The following is a 22187-nucleotide window of genomic DNA, read 5'->3' on the forward strand; positions in this document are numbered from 1 at the left end:
GTGTGGAAAATATATATCTCTGTCAGAAAAGGAGTGTAAGTGAAGTATTTGGAGAAGGATAATTTCTGAGCAGTAAATACTATCATAATAACCATGAGGTTTTGGTGAGGTAGGAGTCAGCCTCTTCTTCCATGTAAATACTGGTGAGAGAAAATGGCCTCGAGTTGTGCCGGGGAAGATTCACGTTGGATGTCAGGAAGAATTTCTTCTCTGAAAGAGTGGCCAAGTGCTGAAACAAGCTGCCCAGGGATGTGGTTGAGTGAAGTGTTCATGAAACATTTAAATGTTGTACTTCGGGACATGGTTTTGTGGGGATATATTAGTAGTAGGTGGATAGTCAGACTTGATGACCTTGGATATCTTTTCCAAGCTTGGTGATTCTATGATTCTATGTATTAAACAGACATTTCTCTCTGCCTTGTTTGACCGCAATGTTCTATTTTGTCTGTGTGGGACAGAATAGACACACGCTATATGAAACCTCTGGTGTATAGATTAACTAAGATTACTAAACCTATGTTTCTGTAAAAAAAAGACCAATACCTCCTTCCATCTTTCAGTAATCCTACATATGCTACAGCTGAAGAAGAGCTGAGGGGCTCTTCCAGGTGATATTTGTTCCTCCTTGGCATTGCACAGCACACATTGGTGCATTGTTCTTTGCCTATAGAGTCTTACTTGCCTCTATGCTCTCGTGATGTACAGGTCAAAATTGCACCAAACCATGAGCAACCTTCCCATTTGCTGTAAATGTGAGTTATTCTTCATCTTGTCTTGAATGAAGTCTCCCCCCACCTTTTTCTTCTGGTTCATATTAGAGTTACTGGCCAGATAGGTGAGAGGCCTGAAGCACAAGCATTATGAAAGGTGGCTGAGGTAGCGGGGATGTTTAGTCTGGGGAAAAGGAAGCTCAGGGGAGACCTTCTTGCTTTCTGTAACAATCCGAAGGGAGGCTGTGGTAAGGTGGGTTTTGGCCTCTTCTCTCATGGAACTGGTGACAGGACTAGAGGAAATGGCCTCCAACTGCACCAGGGGAGATTCAGGTTGAATGTTAGGAAAAACTTCTCTGAAAGAGTGGCCAGGAAGGAGCTGCCCAGGAAGGTACTGAAGCCATTGACCCTGGAAGTGTTCAAGGAATGATGATGATGCTGTACCGAGAGACATGGTTTAGTGGGAAATACTGGTGATATGTGGACAGTTGGGCTGGATGATCTTGTAGGTTTTTCCAACCTTGGTGATTTTATGATTCTATAAGGCTTCCACCGCTCCTTTACTTGGAGAGGCAGTACACTGTGCCTTCTTCAGATAAAAGCCTGCCATCCTCCTCAAACAATTCTCTGCCCCTTTCACTTAGCAACCATCAGAAAGGGCTTACAGAACATTCTTTCTTAAATCATTCCAGTAATTTCTGGCTTTACCGAGAACAGTAATGGTGACACTATATAAAGTGAATAAATTGGCAAATCTTGCTCAATAATTTTAAGCTTTTAAGTTATATCTGTGTGGTTATCCAGGAGTTTGTCAATCTAAAAGGGAAAAAAGACAGGAGTAACGCAGACTGGCAGAAGCTGGATGCTTTACACTTATTACTTGTACATTAAAAGATGCCTACAGGATTTTTTATTTATTTTTTAAATATGTACCTTCTCAGCAGGATTTCCTTTTGCACAGTCACATCTCAAGAACTGCATCTCAGAAGACAAAGCTATTCCAGAAGCACTGTAGTCCTTCTGAATGGAACAAGGGTTGTTTTTGTCAGCTAGCAGCACTTCTGAAAAAAACCTTTAAAAATGTGATTCTATCTTTCCAGAATTTCACAATTTTGTGCTTCAGTATAGATGGCGTAAATTTTACTCCTCCAAATTATATCTGTATACTAATAAAAACACCAAAGGACAGAAATAATTCTGGGATAGCTCAGCTGATGAAATCTCTTAAATGTGGCTTTCCTTGTACCTCAAGAGAGCTTAAGACTCCAGTTGCAACCTGTCCTTTGTTATTATACCAAAACTGTGCACCATTTTCACACACCTTGAAAAATTATCTGAGACAATCACCCATACAAGATTGGCTACCAACCCAGAGACCAGAGAAACCTTTTTTGGTAGATCCAGCAGAAAGGAGAGTTGAATTTCTTATTCACTCTCCTCAACCCTGAATTTTGTAGCACAATTTAAATCAGCACAGTGATTTAAGTTTACTTATCCACAGTGTGTAGAAAACATATGCAAAAGGACTTGCAGATATTAATATTTAACTTATGGTGAAAATCACAGTATTTACATTTTTATTTAAAATCTCTGAGAGTCACTGAGACCTACTTTTTTCAATTGGTTCTCTCTAGCTGATTTAAATCAGACACTGCTGTCAGAAAGCTGCCATGTATAGTTTTCTGAAAAGTGTATTAATCATGGGCTTGTTAAAATTCACTCTAAACCACTTCTTCTTTGCCAAACAAATTATTACTTTTAATGAAGTGGGAAAGAGGTAAAAACAAAAACAAAAACAAAAACAAAAAACAAAAACATTTTCATGTCTTTTTAACTTCCTCTTGGTAGTACGAGGATAGAAAATAAAATTATTTTATCATTAACAGACATTTGGTGACCCATCTGAACTGGAAATAGTGAGTTATAGTAATAAAGTCAATTAAAATGAACTACTATTTAAATTTTTTTCTTCTACCTCACTAGCCTCAGTGGAGAAACAGTACTATATGACAAAGTACTACATGACTCATCCAACAAAAGCGTGTGGGACAATAAATCTTTTCTTTCATCATGTCACTCCTTCAGTTTAAAGCTGAAACATCCTTTTTACGCAGCAACATATTTATCCTTCAAGTTCACTGAAGTCATTGCAGACCCTGAGAGCAGCCTGGGGCAGCGTGGAGCTCTCAGAATCCAGTGCATGACCACAGCCCTGGCTTGTGTCACAGAATGCAGCACCCACAGCAGTGTGCGAGCAGGGAATTGCAGTTTTCTATCTTGTCCCTGCAACGCCACCCAATTCTTGCTTCTGGCACGCAGATATCTTGGCCAAGAAAATCAGAGGTCACGCGAAAAGCAGAGGACGGATCTTCTGAGTTCCAGAACTGTGGTCTAACTCAATGGGTTGGCTTGCAGTAGCTATCAAAACAATAATTAAATTTCACATTTGTAGGGCCAAATCACTGCACAGTCTGCATTTATACCACTTGGAAAAAAAGAGGAGTCCACCATCCAAATGGAAACCAACACACCAGAGAATCAGGAACATTACCAGAGTTATGAAAAAAGATCCTTGCTCTATGAAATTAAAAAAAAATAAGGTTGTGAATCAAATCTTAAACAGCAAGATCATGTTCTATTTGGAGATAAATTATTACTTGGAATTGAAAGAGTCATTATGCCTCAGGAGCACCTGTCCAGTTCATTTTATGTTCAGTTCTGTGTGACTGAAATACGGCTTTTTGGCTTTCCAAATACAAAGTCTATTGCTGTATGTGTCTGATCTTAAACTAATCCTTCAGCGAAGGGAATGTTTTTGAGAGGGGAAGCCTAATGAGAAAAATATTGTGAAACTGGAGGACATATAAAGAATGTGCTGTGACTGATACAAATTCTGGTCTGTTTTTTTTCAAATTAGCTTAGCTGTATTTTATTCAGACTAACACATCCTCCATCCTTCCTCAAGCCTGTTTACTCAGCTGGATGTCCACAGGGTCCAATTTTCCCTCCAATTGCCCTTGCACGCTAATATAATTGCAGCTCATATGGTTAATTGGTCAGCCTACAGCAGCGTTTGTATGCATTTGTTCATCTGCACTACCTGGCAGCCTCTTAAAATGAATTTATGGACTGAAAGTACTATTGAATACTTCATTTCATTCAGTTTATAAAAGGACAAAACACATCAAGAAATACTTCCAGAAGCTTTAGGCATTAAAAATATTGCAGTGTACACATTAAAATAATTTTTATGGGCAAGTGGGAATAGATCTCCGTTTCCACACACCAAAAAGTAGGCATACAGACACAAAATTCAGTTGTACCTAATTTGCAAATACTAAAATAAATAAATTTCATAGTAGAGATCAACTGGATTGGAAATTATTATGTGGGGAAAAGAGGCCCAATAAAATTGCAAACAAGAGCAAATGAAATTGTTGGAAGTTGGCAAGAATGGCCTTTTCTGGAATACACATAGAACACAGAATTTTACAGGTTGGTTTTATGCTGTTGTGGAAGGACGAGTATGAAAGTGATTTTTATTACTGTTATTACCAGAATCCAGTTCATGTGTTGAAACAGAAGATGCGAGTCCTGTGCCACAAACCATCATCACATAGTTTGAACTCCCATATTCACGAAGTGTTACAATTCAGCTATTTTAATCATTTCCTTGCAGATATAACCACTGGCTCTTTGCTTCTGCTCACTTTTCTTGCGTGGATCTTCCCAGGTCTCTAAATAATTTCTGCTATGTCTGAAACTACTGCTCACACCAAAATCACCAGCTCCTATTTTATTACTTTCTGATCCATTTTTCTGTGGTCACTACTATTTTGTTTTACACGTCTAAATCTAATAACTCATATGAATGGAACCAAAATATATGAGCTTTCTCTGCATTGACATCTCTGGCACCAGCTTGCACTTACATGAAACAAAAATGTTGGCAATTCAGATCCCTTTAACTAGCTCAGATAGAAAAAGGATTCCAAGAATGATTATGAAAGTTTTAATACACAATACAAAAATATACAAGCCAAAGGTTCCTTAAAAAGAAAAAAAAAAAAAAATAAAAATCTCTATTTTTGCAATTTGATAAGTGATAATTTATAAACTTTTAGCTAATACCTACAACATAAGTTTCCATCCGAGGAGAGTTCACACAAACATGCCAGAAAATGCTTTGATGTTGTGTTCTTGCACTTGCCACCACTACTGCCCACAGATTTGTTTGTTTTTACATTACATACAAGAAGTCAGAAGACAAAAAGTGAGGAGCTTTAATGCATCAATATAAATGCATTGACATAATTTAATTACCGAAGTAGGAAATTTAACATGTAACGTGTAACTAATGCTATCATAGACACTTCTATTGAAAATCAGACCAGGACTTCGATGTTTCTGCCAACACCCAGTCGTTCGCTTGAAAAGACACAAAAAAGGTAACAAGAACTTTACTATTTATCAGACTTCAGTTTCCCAAAGCCATCAACGTGGACTATAGATTAATCTTGTAAAACAAAAAGTATTGAGTAATGAAAGCTATTAAAAAAGAATTGGGAAAATCTGAAAACAGATTCCGAAAATATAAGCAAAGCAGCTAAACAACTTGATCAATGCTAAAGAAATTCAGAGGAGAAAAGGGAGACTTCTAAAAAATACAGTTGAGAAGACATCTCAGTAGGAATGAAAAAATAATCCAAAACTTAATAATAAAACAAAACCAGAAACATTACATGAATAAATTAAAGTGAAATAGGACAATGCATTCTTTGTCAGCTGGACATACTCTTCGACTTTTAGATTTGTTTTGATAATGTCATATTTGATTACGTAATAGCAGAGTATGCTTCTCTGTTTTGGGAAAAACAGAGGAATTCAGCAATTCCCCTCATACATCACTCGTTCTATATCATACAGCATCACTGTATTGAATCTCATAATTTCAATAAGTTCAGTGTAAACATTCTTCAGAATTGTTTGAAAACATTCAAGATTAAACAAAAGCAAATTAGTCAAACATACAACCATATTTGAGTTACATATCTCAGAGTAAGAATTTATAGAAATCAGTATGATTTTGCTATCTGGCACCTGGATCAAAGATGCTAAGGAGACAGTGATAACTCTCAATCTATAAATTATACCATGACCTTCAGTATGTCAGTCTTTAGAATGTGCACAGAAATACCTCTTTACCCATACACACAGAAATTACAATTATATTACAATTTTAGTATATTCTAACTCAAATAACATGTATTCCTATGTAAACTGGAATTATTCTTACAGTTACACAGGCAATTCTTATGTGGCCCTTGTTGCAACAGTTGACTTCAATCGTATTCCACTACAGCTGGGAAAAGTGGACATCAAATGTCATTGAGCAAATGCGGCAAGATGGAAGTCTGAGGCTGAACACAGCCCACAGATGCAAGTTCATGAATGAATCTTGATGGTCAACTGCACTACCCCTAAGAAACTGGCATAAAATTCTTTTGAAAAACAACACATTCGGAAGGATTCAGCAGGCGTGACCTTGAGTGAACACTATTTGTAAGTGCTGATTCTTTCCAAAAGAAAACTCAAGCAGCCCGTCTATGACTCAATCCATTTTGAAGTCCTGATATTTTTACTAATTTAGATATAGATTTATTAGTGTACAAGAATTAGTTACGTTTATCTTCAGTAATGCAGGAGGCAACTCGCAGTATATTTTATGTGTTTAACTATTAAAGCTATTAACCTTAAAAAAATCACAAAAGTAAAAGTGAGTAGAAAAATGACATGCCTGATATATTGTGTAGCAGTAACAATGGTGTTTCTCTTCTGATAAAAACAGCACACCAAGTAGGAACGTGTTACTTTATATTTCCATACCTGCCCAAGTTACTCTACCAGAGCATCTATTCTGTTCAATATGAGTGTGGCTTTCAGTAGAACTAGTCTGTGCAGATATGTGCTACAGGAAGCTATGAAAAGAACTATTACAGCTGAAAATGAGGGCAGATGAATGTACAGAAGTCATTCATAGCAGAAACTTTAACGTAGTTCTGAATTCACTACAATGGAATGGGTAAATGAGACAACAGTCGGATTAAAAAGGTCTGGTTTCTAATATAAATAATTAGGAGAATTTCTCCCACGGATAATTTCTTCCTACATCATGCAAATGCTTCTAAAAGGTCCAAACAAAATGAGAAATCGTTATCATCCTGATTTTATTGGAAAAACTACCTGCATCTTTAACCCATAAGTCACACATTGTGGTTATTTTTAAATTTAACTTTCTGTTTTTTGAACATAACAATTCGGTGCTGTTAGGTCTAAGTTAGGACTTAGTTTTCAACAGTTTAGTTTTCAAACTAAAGCAAGTCTCCTGCTTAAGACAAAGTGAAAATTAAGCCTGTAGAGATATCGGACATAATTTTTAGAAGGTTCTTCACGACTTCACACTATATATACCACTACGTATACCACAGAATCTGAGAGACATTGATGGATAATCTCTAAATGTGGTAAAATGAGCCTCTACCTTTAGCAGTTGCAGCATACTAAGCTGAAGCCTAACCAGGACTTGAAAACCTGTGCCAAGTGCCCACAGCTGATTTGAAATATTTAAGAGCTAGCAGAATGCAACAGAAGTAGTTATTTGGTATACCTGGAAGCAACATATATAGAAGGCAGGAACAAACAAAGCATTCCCATCTCTGAGGGGAATTATGTGAACGAAGAGGAATAAACCTGAAAAGTTTATATGCTGGGCTTGTGATATACACACCCATACTAACCTTTCTAGCATTCTTTCTATGTATTAGCATTGCTGGACAAGTACCATGTTCAGTTGGATATCTTCATCAGGTTCAAATCTTTTTTTCTGGACTTTAACAAGAGATTCGAGTTTTCACTGCTGAAGAAAATCCAGTAGTATCTTGAAATGCAAAAAATGGAGTAGAACCTTTGTATTCAGACAGTTAACTTTCAACTGGTTGCACTATTATGACTGAAAATGCATTTCTTACACATGCTGCTAAAAAATCAATTTATTGTTCTTGCATACATAGAAAAACTGTAGAGCTAATACTGAATGAGAATTAATATTGAAGGTGGTACTAATTTTATACAACTTAGTCTTTGGAGGCAGATACCATGGAAGTACATTTAGTTTTTATTCTAGTACTACTACTAGAAGTACTATTAAGTACCATTGACTGGAATATCTATTGATTAAGCAACATTTTTTGTCCAAAAAAATCAGGACTGCAGCAAACAAAACACTTTTAAGGAAAGTAATGCTATGTCCAGTTGGGAAATTGAGAAGAGTCCATTAACAGTACTACGTTTTCTCTTTGTGATAATATTATTCCAATAAGGTTACATCACCTTCTTATTTTTAGCAGCATCAAAATTAAGTCCATTGTGAAGACAAAGATTGGAGATGATGAAGTCAAACAATACGTCAAAGTGTCAGCAATTTCAAATACAAGAGACAGTGGCACTCTGCTATGAGTGATGTCCTGCTGGTAGGAAAGCTGGCAAAATACAGTATATAATGTGCCACAAAAGGTGTTTTATGTTAATTACAATTTCAGGTTACCAGAAACCCACCTTATTATCACTTGTTTCATCTGAATGCGAAGATGAAAAAGATTCTCTTTTATAGTACTACTGAAATCTTATCTTTGTCCCCTTATACTGGTGTAGAGTGGCCTGATGGAATAAAAGAAAATGTTTTCATTGTTTCTAGAAAGTATAATCTGTTGAATAAAACTGGACAACCATAAAATGAACATTAAAAGACTTGAACAATGATGGCATGTGTACTCAAACTGCAAATAGTTGCTCTTTTCAACTTCACTCAGTTCAGTGAGCTCTGCTAAAAATCAAAGCATTTGGTACCATCTTCACTTCCACTGTTTAATGAATTTTCCCTTCACATTCACTCACTTTAGATTAAATCCAAGTAGAATAATGTGATTAAGTGCTTTAGAATGCAATTTTTATTTATTATTTATTGTTCAAAAGAAAAGTCAACCGATCTAAACATTTTCTAGAAAACTTGCACGTGCTACAAAACATTTGATGTGGGCCAAAGACTGTGTCCATTTAAGATGCAGTTTTGTCTTGCAACGTTCGTCTTTCCACTAGCACAGACACACACCCAAATCATGCAATTATTGCTCCAGATAACCAGTGTGCACTAAAGAAGAATAACAGCTGCACACCATTCTTGCTTCAGGCCGAGTCAACCGTCGTTGCTTACTATGGCCAAAAGAGGGCACTTCGAGAATAAGAGAGGAAAGGCTCTACTTCACACTGGAGCATTAGCTAGGCAGACTACAGTCTGAAAATAACTACACAATCTCAGAGACCAAACACATAGTAATGTCTCAAGCCTAAAAATTAATCAGCATTAACTGTAAAGCATGAGAAAAAGTGCAAGGATGTTTATATGCATGCCCTGTTATGCACTCAGAGCATGTTTATCCCCAATCTGTGCCTTATCAGGACAGATTTTTTTCTGTTTCATATTTCCTCCTTTTTGAAAGTACTGGAACAGAGTTGAAATTTTATCCCCACAGAACAGGTAACATTCACTGGTGTCATCATTTCATTGTATATATCATGTAAAAAAATTTTAACTGATGTTCACAGAGTTGAGAGGATTCTGTATTTATAGAATTGGTTCTCTATATGTATAATCTATTCTATTGGTTATATATCTATTGGTTATAGAATTGTACAGTTAACCAAGTGATATCAAAAAACAGAAGGAATGAAATATATCCCCCATCACAAATGTATCACAAATAATTATATTCTTGATCCTCTCTCCTAACAAGCATCAAAGTGTAACGACCTGCTATGAAAACTGATTAGCATGAAAAATTTTTAAAAACAAAAACAGAGTTTTTCTCATCTAAAAATTGGCACATAAACCAAAACTGACCTCTATTATTCTCTTAAGTGTTTTACAGAGACTATAGTAATTGAAGTCCTTCCAAAGACAAGTGAATACAGGCATTACTTTATAATAAATACACATATTATTTTTAATTTCAAGTGCTAGTCTAGCCTTCTCATCCACTTTCCTCAAGCTCATCTTTGTTTATGGACTGCTGCCAATTATGATCTTAAATTCTGAAGTCACATCTATAAATGCACCAACAGAGAACAGTTGAATATTAGGCTCAAAATTTAAAAGAACAAAGTATTGTATTTATTTTTAAAGAGAGAAGGGAAGTCAGTTCAAACGTTAAAAGCTCAGAAAAAAGTTAAAATTCAAGTTACTTTAAGATGATTCATTTAGCATTTTCAATGATCAAACCTGTTAGTTCTGTAAAGGAACATCCACCATAAGCAGTGACTGCATTAACATTTTAAGGAGCAAATCTAAAAATTCATTATGAATAGCATTCATGACAAATTTAGGCCTTCACCCTCAATGAACTGTTTGAAAATTAACTGATTTGCTGCAAACTCAGATTACATGCTGTACACTCTGTCTGTGCCTTTAAAAATTACCATCACTTGGCTATCATTTAATCATAGAATCACAGAATCATAGAATGGCCTGGGTTGAAAAGGACCACAATGATCATGTAGTTTCAACCCCCCTGCCACAAGCAGGGTCACCAACCACCAGACCAGGCTGCCCAGAGCCACATCCAGCCTGGCCTTGAATGCCTCCCAGGATGGGGCATCCACAGCCTCCTTGGGCAACCTGTTCCAGTGCTTCACCACCCTCTGTGTGAAAAACATCCTCCTAATATCTAACCTAAACCTCCCCCGTGACAGTTTAAGACCATTCCTGCTTGTCCTATCACTATCCACAACAGCTGTTCATACGCTCCCTTCAAGTACTGGAAGAACACAGTGAGGTCTCCCTGGAGCCTTCTCTTCTGCAAGCTGAACAAGCCCAGTTCCCTCAACCTTTCTTCGTAGGAGAGGTGCTCCAACCCTCTGATCATCTTAGTGACCCTCCTCTGGACCCGCTCCAAGAGCTCTGCATCTTTCTTGTGCTTTTTAAAAATGGACACAGTACTCCAGATGGAGCCTCACAAGAGCTGAGTAGAGGGGGACAATCACCTCCCTCTCCCTGCTGGCCACCCCTTTTTTTCATGCAGCCCAAAACACAGTCAGCCTTCCGGGCTGCAAGCACATGCTGCTGGCTCATGTACAGCTTCTCACCCACCAGGACCCCCAAGTCCTCCACATGGCTGCTCTCAAGGAGATCTTCCTTTGTATAAATTCCTGGGATTGCCCCAAACCAAATGCACCACCATGCAGTTGGCCTTGTCAAACCTCATTAGGTCCCACTTCTCCAGTCTGTCCAGGTCCCTCTGGATGGATTCCCTTCTATCCACTGTATCAACCACACTGCTCAGCTTGGTGTCATCTGAAAACTTTCTGAGGTGCACTCAATGCTATCATAGATGTCATTGATAAAGATGTAAAAGAGCACCGGTCCCAAGACCAACCCCTGAGAGACACCACTTGTGATCAGCCTCTACCCTGACACAGAACCATTAATCACAACCCTAAGGTGATTGATCTGTGATTAATTTAAGGTGGATCTTGGTCCTGTTAGACTAGACAACAAACACTATAGGCTTTGCAGCTGAGAATCTCCCCTGAAAATTCACAGAACTTTCAAAAATCACCACTACTACCTCTAAAAACTACCACTACTACAAATGCTAGCATTTGTACAGATATACAAGGCTATCATAAATTACATATTTTTTTGCAGATTCAGAAAAGTTAAGCCAGTTTTGGGAATCATTGTCATTCCACCACAACGAAAATGATGCTTTCTTTGGTTAATTACTTCCATAAATAAAGGGCCCAAAACAAGCTATCGTAATCAGTATAGTATGCCATCCCTCTTTGTAGCAAATATCTGTATCTCTATATAAATATTTTTAAATATTTTCACAAATACTTCCCATTTATAAACACCTAAATCAATTCCAGCTAACTGACTAAGGAAGAGAAAATGTAAAATGTTTATATATACTATTTAATATACTATTTCTTATGGTACATTATGCTGACAAATTAAGTATGTATTATTAAAAAGTAATCATTCTTGTGTATGTACCATACAATTTTTGTTGTTGTTGTTGAATTATTGCAAAGAAGTCCTTGGGGTGTTAGGGAAAACATGCTTTGCATGTGCATATTTTACCCTGTGGCTTTTCATAGCTTTTGCTGACATAAATACATTAGTATTTTCCTATGATGATGACTGTAAGATCTCTCTATATAAACATATACATGTATTTATATAACTTCTCAGACAAAAGTTTAGGAAAACGTCTGCTTGTTTTAAATGCTACCTTTTATAGTGCTGTGCTGCATGGTTAAAATCATGTCAATCATCACAAATAAATGGCAGTATAGGAGAATTTTAAATACATGCAGCAGAAGCAGAGACCTCAATATTATCTAGAAGACCTACAGGTAGAAACAGTAAAAAAAAATAATATTAAGACACTTAGTGGGAAAGCTAACAATCAATGTAAACTTCAGTGTTTCCTACCAGAGGAAAAAAAAGAAAAGAGAGTCATTATTATCAAACAAATAGTGTAAGACTGCATTCCAGTCATTTGGTTTTTTGTTTTTACTACTAACTTCAAAGACAAATGAAATCTTTTTGGAAAGCTAATTTGAAAGTGAATATATCTAAATGTAAACATACAAAATGTATTAATTTCAGACCAGAATCAAGACCACAATTAAAATAAAGCTTGGGACACACTGTGATGTCTACAATTGGTGGGTTTTTAATTGAGTTGAAGACTGTCATAGTCCTATCATCATAAAACCTGTAACACACTTCCAGCATGGAGGACCCATCTGTGCCCACCATCCATCTGTTTAGACGTGATTGGCAAAGTGGTAGGGAACTCGCAGTGGTTGCCTCTGTCTGAAAGGAATAAACCACAGGATCTTCCAGCGAGTGCCAAAAACTTCTGAGAAGGTCTGCTGCCATGGCTTTCGGGGCCTCGATCTACAGAAGACAGCATTATTAGTGAAAGACAGCACTCCCATGGTGCACTTCAGTCAGCTAAAACAAAACATGTTGGCTAGGGATCTATTAATGGAGTTTTTTCACTGTTGCATGCAGCTGAAACTCAGCTTCAGAAAACAGAAATTATCTATGTCATCAAATCAGCTAAAGGTAATTTTTTGAAGCAGAGAACCTCAGAATCAATTGAATGTACGTCAAGCAAGTGGTTTTTCATCCTTATTTTTGTAAGAAAATGCAATTTCATTCATCTATTAGTAAGAAAAGAAAAAGAATAACGTGCGTCTGCTTTGTATAAAACCAATTATTACAGGATTAGAGAGCTACTGCAAGAGATAGGAATCACTGGGTACACTAACATACAAAACAATTTAAACAGTGCCTTTAGTTCCTCGCCTCTCTCACACAATTAAACAAGCAGCTACTGCTTCAGCAAATAAATATAGAAAGTTTACAGCACTTACACATCTTCACAACAGTTCGACATTTTTTCTATGCTTGTTGTGTCCTGTTGAAGAAAAGAAAACAGACTGAATAACTATTTCTTTATACTCCTATATATTAACATGCCATTGTGAAAGGAAATAAAGCAGGGAACAATTCTAAGCATATGATGCTTTGACTTTGGTCCAGTAGGTCACATATTACTCATATTCCATGTTAGTTGTAAAAAGCTGTAAGATTATACGCACAAATTTATTCAGTTTGTCAAGTGATTTTTACAAATATGATGAACACGATGTAACATTATACCGTGTAGTTTTACTGTGATAGCACACACCACAGAATATTAACAAAAACTACAGCATTATTAAAGTTCAAATAAATTCAGATATTACAATTAATTCACAAGACGCTTATAAGTAGTGTGCACAAAGTAAACTCTTGCCATATTTTTCGTAAGCACTCATTCTAGACTTGGAGTAGTCCACTGAGATAATCACAGGAACTAAATATATTTGTATCTTAATAAAATTGAACCATTAACAGAAGTAGTACTTTGAAAAGCAGGAACTAGTAAAAAATGTTGCAATACTGATCTTAACAAATATCATAATGCAAACAGCTGCTAAGAATATACCAATCATTTCAGTTTCTAGAGATACATATTAAAAGTAAATATGATTATTTTAAAACTCATAAAAAAATAAACAATATCCAGAATGAAGATGCCACTTCTGCTAAGAGTAAACAAAATCATGCTTTCCTGATCATAATTAACTTAATAATTCACTAGGTTTTGTAACCAGTAGATCAATTTAAGCTTAGATCATTTCCAAATAAAACTTCTAAAACTACGAACAATAGTGCTTTTCTCTCACTTCCACACTATGTATTTAATGAAAAGCTTGCTTTGTAGATGAATATCACTTCAACTCCAGCAGTATTAGTGTTTCCAAGCACTGCCACAGCTCATTATGTCCCAAAATCATTAATCAAATCCAAAATACAACAATTTAAATATTTTTCATCATTCCATCTTCTTGTTATGGCAGCTTGATATTTCCCTTCAATTTTCACTCTCTAGGCATGTACATAATGCACCTGTCAGATTACACCAGCATCTGAATGAAACAGAGCTTGCCTTCATTATCCCAGCCATTCAGAGATGCAAAGGATGTGGCTTAATTAGGCTGTGACTTCATTAAGTCAGCTGGAAACACCACCTAGCAATAAAACTGTGCTCCTTGGCTGTTCTTGCCATCCGCTGCATCGAGTTCAGTACAGGCGCTGCTGGGATTCTGCTACCACCTTTCACAGACATTTGAAGGGCACTGGTAAAATGTTACTGGGATGTAACAAAGGCACTTGCATCCCTACTTCACTGAACATAGGTGTCCTCAATTCCCCTAGTCAAACTTCCATCTTCTGAATCTTCTTCCTGACCATGATCAGTTTTGGAAGAGGATCCCTTTACTGCTACACGGCACAAATTTAAGTTCTGCCCTCTGGCCTACCTGACGAACTCTACATTCACTACTGCAAAGGAGAGAAGTTGCCTATTCTTACTCTAACCCACCAGGAAGAAAATTTTCCTCCCTGTTTCTCTAGAAAAGGCATACCCAGAGGAGATTATATAAATCCATTCTGGACCCATCATTAGGCGGATTTGAACAACTGCTCAAGAGTGACAGAGAGGACCAGCATAGAGACAGCAAATTGTCAATAATGGTTTGTATCCCAATTCCCACAAACCTTATAGGCCTGTCGAGCATATTAGCTTGCCATCCCTCCCCTCACCTTCCACAGGTAGCAGCAAGAAAGCATTAGAAGACATTTGCCATTTTCCCCATTATGGCAGGACTGGGCTGCACAGCCAGAGAATATTCTGTTTCCTTGTCCTAGTGTTTTGTCTTGTTCTTTTCTGATCAATGAAAATCACACACAGCTGAATAAATAAACACAGATATTACCTCCACAGAACATCAATCAGGTTATAACAGTGGTTTCATGACATGCCCCTTCCATAACTGCAAAAATATCCCTGGGAATTATCTTCTCGTCACCTCAAGCTGTCTGTCTGATGGTACAAAATACTACTGGTATGTTTGAAAGCAGTAACTGCTAACTAACATTTTAGAACAGTGCTACGCTAGTCCAGACTATAACTGATTTCCAGCTATCAAGGATTTACATTACCATTACACATAAGGAATCTTAAAACAGCTTTGGACAGATACTCGGTAACAAACTAATACATTAAGCACAGCTTCTTACTGTTTCTCCACATGGTCTGTTCATTAATGTGTTTGTAAAGCTACCTAAAACATCGTATTTGAGATTTTTAGAGTAATTCCCTGTTTGGAGATGGAGTGGGGGGAAGAGTTGTATTTCTCTTTAGTTGTCATCATGGCACTGAGACCTGAAGGATGCTCCTCAGTGTGTGCTTGTGTCAAAAAAACAAACCTCTGCCATGTGCAGAAAGCACTACAATGGGACCTGCCGAAAGACTGTCAAACTTCCAAATCTTTCAAACATACTAAGTATTTTATTTGGATAGGAAGTCCAAGAAAATACTCCTTTCTTTCCTTCTTCTTGCATTAAAGTTCTAGAATATACTTCATCATCCTTTTGCTTTACAGTAAAAGAACTGGACTAAGCAGCCAAACTTTTGTTTCTGGGACACCTTCTCAGAATTTATTAAAAAAAAAATATCTTTATAGACACATTTTAAAAGCTGTGAGCTAGTGCTTGAGGGAACAGGAGGAAACATCTCTCTTTGAAGTTTAGCTACTTAACAACTGCTGGAGACTAACTTACCCAAATTCCCCCCCTGCTTCCCTCTCCCAACACCACTGCCAAACAGCTGGGCTCATTTGAAATGTATTTTAATTTGACAGTGAACCAATTTACCTTTTCACATGAAAGTGAAACTTCACAGCACCCCAGGAAACTCAGCAGCCCCTCTGGAGATGGAAGAGGAAGGAAAGGGAGATATATTCTTCTTTCAGAAAAGAAAAGAAGGACCAGAATAACCATTCTTCTTCTGAATGTATCCTGTTCATTAATGTATCTCATGAATGGCTTTCAACCAGAGTATCACCTCACATACAAGGGCTTTATTACAACATCGGCATTACTGCATTCAGCCTAAGAAGCTTTGTCTGTCTGCATATACTATCAGCTTGGATTACTATTAATAGAACACTTCTAAGAATTTTTTGGGTTTTCTTTTTTTTTTTTTTTTCCAGACTCATAGCCAACACTGATGTTTAAGTGTTCTAGGGAGTTGGTACTCACACAGAAGTTTAACATCACATGGTATGAACCACCTTGTTAGACCTATTGAGACCCAGTAACCTCTATCTTCAAGAAAAACGCTGACTTTAAGTCAAAATTGACTGATCAGGAAACAATCAGTTTTACACAGTGGGTCATGTGGACCCCAAAGCGATTGGAAACACCTGGCTATTCAGATACACACCCACCAGTAAGTGTATAAAAGGAGAAAAAAAAAATAACTTAGTGAGAAAGGCAAAAGAAATTCGAGGAAATAAACACAGAAATCGTTAACAGCGTATAACTTTAAAAAGAGACAAAGGGAAAAGTGCTCAGATTCTGCCGAGGAGATAAAACGTTGGGTTGCTTTCTTATTGCAGTTTTTTGTTTCTGGCTTGGTGGGTTGTTTGTTTTGTTTTGTTTTTTTTGCGTTAAGGACTTACTACGAGCTGAGCAGCTTGCCTGCTCTAAGTAAGCTACTGCAACAGCTAATACTGTTAGGAATGATAGGAGTACTGAGAGAATTCTGTGGATTTAAGATTAATTTGCAAATGAATGCACCTGTGCTACCTACAAAGAAACAGAAATATTTCACATCTATATTTTTAATAAGTATAACCAACTGCCTCAAAATAGAGATTTCAAGAAAGATCCCATGCACCATTTTACAAATTGAGCTATAGAATGAGATTCATCATGAACTAATTTATGATGGAGCAAGCACATGGAAGAAATATTTTCATCTAAGTGGTTCATGTTTTCCAAAGGAGAAGCAGTAATTCGTAACTCACAGAACTAACCCCAAGTCATGTAGCCACAACCTTTGGTTTAGTTTTACTCCTGTACTTGCTTAAAGTGATGTGTAATCAATGCAGTTTTATTTAATACTCGTACTAGAAGAAGACAAACAGTAAGTCCTACTTTCTTAATTGATTAATTTCAAACATTTAGAAGATAAAAATTAGCTTGAAAGTATGATTACATAGAGGGAAAACAAACAAAAATTTGCAAGTCTTCCTGGACTTGCAACCATTGCTTTCTCATGGAAGTACCACTGCATCTGAATAATCCATCAACTTTTCATTCCTTCTATCTATCTTCTCTTGTTTGTATGGAAATGGCAGTTCCACACAGTTGAAGAATACTAAACACTGAGCATCACACAAAAAGAACATTGAGCATTTCATAAATTTCCCATGTTGGCATTAATTACATTTTCATTTTATATATGGCTACCTTTTAGCATAGTTTTCTTAATCTCGAATTCTTACATAAGAAAATACAATTAGTTTTATCAGTATCAGTTAGGTTCAGTTTGAAAATTACCAGTTGAGTTCTCTATGTTTTAAAATTCTTAAATCAGAGAACAGCATGCAAAAAGAAGAAAAAAAAAAAAAAAAAAAAAAAAAGGCTATGGTATATGTGTAAGGAATATTCCTACACAGTTCTAGTCTCTGATGCATTGTGTTTGTAAAACTTCTTATTCATGTCAGTTATTAAATAATTCAGTGAAAGAAAACATGACAACAAATTTGCATCTTTGCACTTGCAAATAAGATGGAAAAAAATAGATTTCCTCATTGTATTTCAAATCCATGGTGTGTTAGGTGCAGGTTCCTGCTTGACCCCCAAACACATGACAAAACATGCACATTATATTTCTTCATACATAGCAATAAAAGAAAAAAATATTAAGGAAAAAATGCTTTGCAAGGCTAGCCACTGGCTGTCCTCACACACAAGTCATTTTAATTGTCTCATGTCTAAATTTGACAACCCGGTATTTGGCTCTGAGAACAGGCATACATTGTTATTATAGTTACTTATTTAAAGCTGTTCCAAGGTACTTCTCTTATTATTTAGAAAAATTACTGAGTTATATCAGGACTTCTTCCCTGGGCAGCGAAGAGGATATCATTGGTGTGGTATTCTTCTTGCTTCTTTGCAAAATATGAAATATCTTTGACTAAACTTTCAAAGTACTGCATTTCCTTAAAACTAATGAAAATGATGGTTCTCAATAAAAGTATTCTCAATTTACCTAAAAACCTGCCATGATTTAAAACAAACGAGATCTTCTGCCACTTTGGATGTTTTACACTTGAATTTATTTTGATACTTTAAATAGCTTATGAGAGAGCTTTTTAAAGGAAATCAAAGTTTTGTTTTAATGGAAAGTATGTAGACTTCTAGACTGGCAGGATATATTTCTTTACAAATTAATCTAATTCCTTATCTGGTTGAGAAAAATAAGTTAGAGATTCAATTTAAACAGTTAACAAAATCTCATTCAAAGACCAAGACCAATTAATTCCTGACCAATTAATTTATTGGACTTTATGTAGTCTTCTAATAGGAGATTTATGTATCAGCAGATTAAAGGTGGAGACAGGAAAAGGAGAATGGATAAAAAGAATGGAGTAGATACAGGCTGGCAGGGTTCACGTGAACTTATTTTCCATTATGTCTCTGATTTGAAATTATTAATTGGGTTTATACATAAATGCAGTCTGTTTTTTCTCCACAATTCGTATTTCACAGTTTATTATAACCGGGCAAAGTATATGCTCGCCTAGGAATCCTGATTTCCCCTTTAAACCCCAATTTCTTCTGTGCTAAACTTAATTATGAGGATTAATAGTTCTCTGATTACTTTTCTGCCATCTTTAGGGGGGGAAAAAAAAAAAAAAAAAAAAAAAAAAAAAAGCTCTTATTATTTCACTAATCAAAACAGTTTAATAGATTATCTGATTAAAGATACGATTACAAATATTTTTAACTATGAGATACTTCTTAAGAAAAAAAGCATTTTAGCACAACTAGAAAACTCGTGCTTGCCATATACTAAACAGTAATGAATCAACACTGTAAAATATGGAAAGAATTTACCATCTATTTGATTTTGTTCCTAGAATAAATTCATCTACGTTGCATTATCTTGTATTGTATCTCTGGTAAAGTTTTGTCTGATGCTGATTCTACACAGAATTGTATTTATTTTTCTCCTGTTTTTTTTTATTGTTTGTATTTCATTTTATATTATGTTATTACATGAAATGATACTTCTAAAGGAATTAAGTGCTTGAAAATATTTCTTTAGGATAAAAATCAAATCATCAAAAAATTAATTTGTGCAACTTCCACTTATCTTACTTCCTTAAAATGAAAGCTGTTTTCTTCTCTTTAGAAAACAAATGAAACCCTGATTAAAATGAACAATGTTCCTCAACACATTCTTACTGTATCAGTCACAGTAAGATGTTTAATTGTTATGGGTTAGTAAGTTTAGGATGTCCATGTTGAGATATACCACTGAAACACATTTGCTACTTGAAGGTAAAAAGGAGAAACAATGCAACAACAAGATACAAATATCAACACTTAAACATGCTTCCAAAGAGACAAATTTATGTGGATAGGCATCATATTGTACACCAGACAGACTGCTGAACACCAGCTGTCAAACTGTTTTCCTTCCCATCCTCCTCAAGGCAAGCGAAGGGAAATTTCTCTACCACATCCACATAGCATTGAGGCTCCAGGATACTGGTATATCACGCTGCACCATTCAAACCATCAATTAACAGGAAACCCTGGCAGCATTAATTAAATTAATAAAGTCACTGTCCACTTAGGTTATGATAATACATATGCTCCCTTACATAAAGAACATGTGGTATCTATTAAATTTATAGAAGTCCATCCATTACATAGTTTTGCCCCAGAAAAACAAGTTACTTACTAAATAATTTTAAAGAAAAGTGCATACCTGCTATACTGACTTAAAATCACAGAAAATCCTATTTGATAGACCGTCACGGAAAAATAAAGAAAATGTATATAAGTTCATAGGGTTTGTTTGAACATATGGAAAAATGAAAACACTAACTGTTTAAAATAAAAAACAACCAAAGGTAATCCTTTAAAATTAGGGTTCAGATTAGTCTCTGCAAAGGATGCTGTTTAACTGAAACATCTGGTAGTGTTATGTGGAGAGACAGACCTTTTTTAACTTTGGAAATGAGATTAGTAGATCCGTTATTTGTAAGTGTCCGAGTAATTTCTAATTATTTTATCTGGGTCACAGATAATCCGCTTTTACAGGGCTCCCACAATGACATCAGAGGATCACTGCTGAACTGATTATCCTGTTACCTTCCACCATCCATGGGAAGATGGGATTTTCCTTTTGTACAGAGGAAGAGAAAGAGAGAACTGTCTGATTGCTGTAGACAGGTGGCAGCCAACAAAACAAAAAACAGCGCAGATCTTGAGAAGAACCCAGGCCTCACACATGCAAAAGGTACCACACACATTACAACAGGCCAGAAAATTGAATATATTTAGCACTGTCTGGTGCAATTTAAAAACCTCACTGGATACAAAGCAGAAATGTTTAAAAAGGAGTTGTTTTGCAACACATCAAGATGATCAGATAAATCATTATTTAAATGCCACGCCATAGTATGTATAGTATGGAACTACAGTAATATCTTGTGAATCAAATATAACTGACATGTCAGAATCTTACCATATCAGTCAAAAACCTGTGTTTTTAAGTGTTTTATTTCATTTAAATTAAATTTCATAAAATCTGTGTTTTATTTCCTTTTAACTGTTGAAACTCTGAAAAAATAAAATAAAAAATACTGATTTCTGTAAGCAGAACAAGAACACGATTCTGTGATTCTATGAGCAAAACAGACAAGTGTAAATGCCAGGGTTGGTCTTCTACAAATACATACTGAAGTAACCTGGCAATTTCACCTTTTTAAAGAAGACTAGATTACAGCTCTTTACCTCTTGTAATCATAAATTTGAAGCAATCTATAGCTGATCAGAAGACTTTTTTATTTCCTCTTGGTGAATTTATGTCTTTTCATACGAACAAATTTGGTTTATATACACTTTTCAAGGAAAACAAACAGCTGTTGTGTATAAAAAATAACAAAAGAGTGAATTACTTAAGAAAAAATGTGAAGAAAATGTGTCCTCAAAAAGGAAACAAGCTTCTGGACACTATTTAACTTCTAATCAAATTTTCTTATGTGATATAAGGTTAATTACAGAAAAAAAGAAGGTAAATGGAAATAAAATGAAGTAACATCTGCTCTTCAAGATTTGCTCTTAAGTTCAGTGCAAAATATTCTTCCTAAACAAACACTGCATTTGTCACTGCAGTAAAATGCCATTAACTAGCATAAGCAGTAGTTACTCAAGACAGCATATTTTGGATGTTTTTGTAGAAAACTTTCAATAAACTGTCTCAAGCAAAACATTAATTTATATATAAATACTATTTTTATATTTTAAAACAAACCAACAAATAACAAATATATTAAACATCTCTTTGCCTTGATGAAGTAGTTTGGAAGCACCTGTACTAGAGCTATCTTGTTAACTTCTTCTTGCAGTGATTGAGAAATAATTGCTCACAGGAGAGTCCCAGCTAGAAGCCATCTGAACTAAGTGGTACCAATGATAATTACTCACAGCAGGAGAGCAATTTTTTGTTTTTAAAACTTACTGTACTATTCTAAACTTGCATTTGCTGCCCAGAAATCTACAAATACTGACTCATCTCCTGTTAAGAAGAACAAAACTTAAATTTGCAGGACAAACAATGACAGGGAATAGAGGACTGAAAAAGCTACTGTAATGCACAGAAAACAAGCAGGCTGTCAATACTACATGATCTTATTTCTTGGGTGAAACTG

At 35.8% G+C, this 22187-nt stretch overlaps 1 protein-coding gene across 3 annotated transcripts in view; it reads right to left on the reverse strand.

Annotated features, from left to right (window-relative positions):
• Positions 1 to 12482: 12482 nt before the first annotated feature.
• The window catches only part of ZDHHC21 (zinc finger DHHC-type palmitoyltransferase 21), a 39420-nt gene continuing 29715 nt past the window's right edge, over positions 12483 to 22187 (reverse strand). For all 3 annotated transcript variants that reach the window (XM_042877425.1, XM_042877423.1, XM_042877424.1), the window contains 2 exons: positions 13215 to 13258; positions 12483 to 12732 (listed from right to left, as the gene is read on the reverse strand). In XM_042877425.1, coding sequence (XP_042733359.1) covers positions 12600 to 12732; positions 13215 to 13258 — 177 coding nt within the window. In that variant the 3' untranslated portion in view covers positions 12483 to 12599. The remainder of the gene's footprint in view (positions 12733 to 13214; positions 13259 to 22187) is intronic.

The sequence above is a fragment of the Lagopus leucura genome, unplaced genomic scaffold (assembly GCF_019238085.1).
Source record: "Lagopus leucura isolate 7727_CA_CO unplaced genomic scaffold, USGS_WTPT01 Super-Scaffold_100018, whole genome shotgun sequence".
In the NCBI taxonomy this organism is placed as follows: Eukaryota; Metazoa; Chordata; class Aves; order Galliformes; family Phasianidae; genus Lagopus; species Lagopus leucura.